We start from the raw sequence: 5548 nt of genomic DNA on the forward strand, positions 1-5548 counted from the left end.
GTTTATTTTCTTATTTCCACTTTGTGAGTCTCTGATATGTTAAATAATTGATTTTGTAGTTTACTTTGTCAAATACTACTAAATAATTATTTACGATTTACAAATATGATAATCTACAAGATAATCTTCTAAACTCAAAGCAAAACACTCTTCTATAGTTTCTATTAAAATCCTATAATGATGATATCATTATTAGATTAATTCATTTGTTAAAAAAAATTAAAAAGAAAAAGAAAAAAATATAAGCTCTTAAGATGATGTCATTAATCTAATTAATGACTAATTAAATTACATCTACTTATTTATTTATTTCATGTTTTTTGAGAAAAAAATTCACTCTCATTAATTATCAATTATTATTATATTATTATTTAAATTCAAATATGAGTTCCTTTTACGAGATTAATTACGTTATATATGTATGCGAAATATACGTATCAATAAAAGGTTCTGATGTAGGCTTTTATGACAGGAAAAATAGTAATTGTGATGAAAATTGGAAGATGATGGTGAGAGAATAAATGTAGTTCATTTATTCCGATCAAGTTAATTACATCAATGTGTTTGAAAAAATAACGAGAAGTTTCTTAGTCGGAATCCGTCGGGTCATTAAACTAAATGACTTTAGCGTTTAAAGTCACTTAATACCTAAAATATATCATTAAACTATTTCATTTAAACAAATCCGTGATTTTACAGGTCATTTTACTACTATATTAGAAAAATCAAGATTGGATTTATTTTTGTGAAATGCATTATTAAAGGTAAATAGAACAGATAATTAACCAACTATTAATCTGATTTATAATCCCATATAATTGTCTCACGTGGTTCCTACGTCCCCACACCATTTCCCTCATCACATTTTCACTAATCTACTATTTATACATTTGCCTTCACCTTCGTTCACTCACATCAAATTCATTTGTCTTAATATCAAATGTTAACAATGTTGTTCTCAAAAGAATCATATGACATTTTTAAGAACCATGCCCATAAACTTGTTCTTTTAACAATAATCTTTGCAGCTATTATTCAAACATTATTCAAACAGCATCTTTGTTTCATACACTCACTCACTTTCGCTATTGTAACCATCTCAAGTTTCACATTCTACCTTACGAACAAGCCTCGAACCATCTACCTCGTCGACTTCGCTTGTTTCAAACCGTCTTTCAATTATCGCGTGCCTTTTGCCACTGCATATGAACACGCCAAAATCATCTTATCCTCAGATCCTAAAAGTGTTAATTTCGGGCTCAAGATCTTAGAACGGTCCGGTTTAGGTGAGGAAACATGTGTACCACCTAAATTACATTATCTACCACAAGAGCCTAATATGATGGATGCTATAGAAGAGTGTCATTTAGTCATTTTCTCAGCCATGGACTCTTTGTTGCAACAAACCGGAATTAACCCAAAAAACATTGACATTTTGATTGTGAATTGTAGTCTTTTTGCACCAACTCCTTCTATTTCATCAATTGTGGTTAATAAATATAAAATGAGAGATGATGTTAAGAGTTTTCATTTGTCCGGAATGGGGTGTAGCGCCACATTAATATCTATCGATTTCGCTAAAAATCTACTTCAAGTTCACCCTGAATCATATGCCGTTGTGATAAGTACTGAAATACTTACTCCAAACACATACAGAGGTAAAGAAAGATCGAAGATCCTCCCGATGGTTCTATTCAGAATGGGAGGAGCAGCGATCCTTCTGACAAATAAAACGTCTGCCCGCACGCAGGCAAAGTACCGTCTTCTGCATGCTGTCCGGACCCACATAGGGGGCGATGAGATGGCGTATCGGTGTATCCAACAGGAAGAAGACAAAGAAGGTCAAGTTGGGATTGAGCTGAACCTGGATCTTATAGCTGTTGCCGACAAGGCTTTAACGTTGAACATCATGACTATCGGCCCGTTGGTTCTTCCATTATCCGAGAAAGTCCTGTTTGTTGTTAATTTCTTGAAGAGAAAGTTACTTAAACAAGATGTGAAACCCTACATTCCTAACTTCAAATTGGCTTTCGAGCACTTTTGTATTCATGCAGGTAAACGGCTAAACAGATAAGGTTTTTTTGTTCAGGCTATTCCGAGAAGGGGATTTTTTTTTTCTTAGATGTACGTGGCATAACAGAGTTATCCCGTGATGGTTTCCGACCCTTTTGTTTGACCGAATCGAAATAGGCTAATAATGAGGTTTTAACTTGTGGCTTCTTGTATCCATGCAGGTGGACGATTAATTATCGATGAGCTTCAGAAAAATATGAAGTTAACAGAGGTAGACGTGGAGGCGTCGAGGATGACGTTGCATCGGTTTGGGAACACGTCATCATCTTCATTATGGTATGAATTAGGTTATATTGAAGCAAAAGGGAGAATGAAGAAAGGAGATAGGGTTTGGCAAATAGGGCTTGGAAGTGGGTTCAAATGCAATAGTGGAGTTTGGGAATGTAATAGAGATATTGAATTTTCAAAACATAGTGCATGGGCTGATTGCATCCATAGGTACCCAGTGTTCCAACCTAAAGTTATGAAGATCTAAGTCATTTAGATGTTTCTCAGTTATAATTAACAATAAGTTCTCTATAGTTTATGGGCTAATTGCAAGTTTAACAAATAAATGAAGTATTTCGTTAAGAGTGTTGCTCATAACCTCTTGGCATGGGTCAACGCTATATATAACTCGGAATTCCTCTGTTGTATTGAACAAATAAATATTGGGATAAATGGAATATTAATATTAATATTGTAATTATAGTATGATAACTTGAATAATCACTAAAAAAAGTTCCATTTTTTTTTTTACTCATTCATTATTCTTGATAATTTAAACCATGAATAACTTGACATGTATTTGACACCTATAAATGTAACAAAATTTCAACACTTAAAAACATCAAAAGGAAAACCTATTAACTCTTAAAAAGTGTCAAAAAAAATAAATAACACTTAAAAACTTTTATGCCGCATGTTTTTCACGCATTAAAATTTTTGAAGCCATATTTTTTCAAGCTTCTAACACTACATCAAAGTTAGTAACTTTCAGCGGTTTTTAACTCACTTTCTAATGCTCTTAACTGTAAAATATTAAAATTTATGACGCTTCACCTTAGCTTAGAAAATTTGAGCATCAAAGAATTTCAGTTTCTAAGGCTTTTTTTCGTGAAAAAACCATTTAAATTTTCACACCCACAAACATCAAAAACCAAAAGTCCTTTACGCATGAAAACGTCGCAAAACCATTTAGTTTTCACACTAAGAAGCGTCATAAAATCAAGACTACGTGATCCAGGAGTATCTCAACAACTCTCCGAGAATTATGGATGTGGAGAGAGTCAATGAGAGAGAGAATTGGTCTGTGCCTCCATATATTCACGTTGCCCATGATCCGATTATTTTGAGATTGCGGAGATTGCCTCAATTATGTTTTATATATATATATATATATATATATATATATATATATATATATATATATATATATATATATATATATATATATATATATATATATATATATATATATGTATATATATATATATATATAATGTAATTGAGAGAGGTGATATAGCCTCTACTTATCAGTTTGTACGTAGAGAGATTTAAAGCAAATAATAAGCAAACAAACGTTTCCCCATATTGTTCTGTGTTTTATTTCAATATCAATTGCACATTTCAATTAGGGAATAAATCAAGTATCCTTGTGAATCCCGTTGCGATCTCAGATTCATAATGGACACCACTGTTTTTCCAACATTTGGGCCGCGCATGCCTTTATCCCAAGTTACAGGTCCACCAGGTTTCCCATCTACGGCCCCACAAGCAAATTATATGGGGCCTTATTTTTATGTACATAATGGGTCATCTGTTCGGCCGCTTAATTCCCAGTCGCAACAACTTGGGCATCAGATAAATGTTATGCAATCAGGGCCGCAAGTACATCTCTCCTTTTTACAGCGGATTACCTACTGGACTAAGCCCAATTATAGCCCAAACACAGTCCACTCAGGAAACTCTATTGCCGCAACCATTTACCGCTACTACTCTTCCTGACTATGGTAACTCAAGTTGGACTATGGACACTGGTGCGTCCACACATCTCAACTCTAGCATTAACAATTTAAGTACTATTTTTAATCATTGCATGTATCCTTCGGTTACTGTTGGTGACGGGAATCCTATTCCTGTTGTCAATACCGGGCATAGCGTTTTGCCTAATGTTAATCGACCCTTACATCTTTCTAACGTTCTTATAACTCCTAACATTGTAAAAAAACCTTATTTGCGTTCATCGTTTTACCCGTTAAAGTTTCTGTTTCTTTTGACGAATTTGGTTTTTATGTGAAGGATTACTTGACTCGCCGCCTACTCTTCCGATGTGACAGCACCAGAGATCTATATCTAGTCACGACCCCAACTCCCACATTTGCTCATCATGCACTTATCACCACCCCGCGCATCTGTCATCAGCGTCTTGGACACCCCAGCGCTTATGTTTTTCGTCGTCTTATTTCTAATAGTTCAATTTCTTGTAATAATACGAAGTCTCCTTTATTGTGTCATGCTTGTCTGCTAGGCAAACATGTGCGACTCCCGTTTAGTAGTTCTGTTACTAATGCTATTTATTTATTTGATATTGTTCACTCGGATTTATGGAAGTCTCCCATACCGAGTCTTAGTGGTTACAAATATTACATTTTTTTATCGTTATTCTCATTACTTATGGGTTTATCCGTTACGTAATAAATCTGATGTCTTTAAAATATTTGTTCAATTTCACGCTTTTGTTAAAACTCAATTTAGTTCTTAAATAAAAGCTTTTCAATGTGACCTTGGTGGTGAATTCAACAACAATAAATTTCACCAACTATTTCAAAATAATGGCATCCACATGCGTTTCTCATGTCCTCAAACATCTCAGCAGAATGACAAATCAGAACGCATGATTCGCACTATTAATAACCTCATCTGCACTCTTATTTCAAGCTCATATTCCTCTCACTTTTGGGTAGAAGCTCTTCACATGGCTACATACCTACTAAACCTTCTACCGCCCTCAGCCATTAACCATGACATCCCACATACTCGCTTATATGAATACAAAACAAGCTACTTCACCCTTCGCGTCTTCGGATGCCTCTGTTACCCCCACCTTAACACCACCAATAAACTTTCACTCCGCTCCACACCTTACATCTCAGGTACCCCTTTAATCATCGAGCTTAGCGCTACTATGACGTTGCTACTCATAAGATTATTCTGTCTCGTAACGTTACATTTGATGAGAACTCCTTCCCATACAGCTCCACTACCACGTACCTCTGCATCGCCTTCCTATGAGTTCCTTGATCCTCCACCGAATCTTTATTCTCTTAACTTTTCTGACACATCATCTTGTACTCCATCTCTGAGTATACCAACCGATAACCATATCATTCCTCCTACACCTACGGCTCCTATTCCTGCTAATCCTCCTGAACCACCACCAACACAAATCTCCTCCGCTCACCCCATGGTCACACGTCACCGTCTCGGTACTACC

The 5548-nt window shown here is 35.2% G+C and overlaps 1 protein-coding gene across 1 annotated transcript; it reads left to right on the forward strand.

Moving 5' to 3' along the window:
* Window positions 1-949: 949 nt before the first annotated feature.
* On the forward strand, window positions 950-2671 carry LOC139896900 (3-ketoacyl-CoA synthase 5-like). The gene is made up of 2 exons (XM_071879540.1): window positions 950-2054; window positions 2235-2671. The coding sequence occupies exons 1-2, from the start codon at window positions 950-952 to the stop codon at window positions 2546-2548; spliced, it is 1419 nt and encodes a 472-aa protein (XP_071735641.1). The 3' UTR covers window positions 2549-2671.
* The last annotated feature ends 2877 nt before the right edge of the window (window positions 2672-5548 follow it).

Source organism: Rutidosis leptorrhynchoides, chromosome 3 (genome assembly GCF_046630445.1).
Source record: "Rutidosis leptorrhynchoides isolate AG116_Rl617_1_P2 chromosome 3, CSIRO_AGI_Rlap_v1, whole genome shotgun sequence".
Classification (NCBI taxonomy): Eukaryota; Viridiplantae; Streptophyta; class Magnoliopsida; order Asterales; family Asteraceae; genus Rutidosis; species Rutidosis leptorrhynchoides.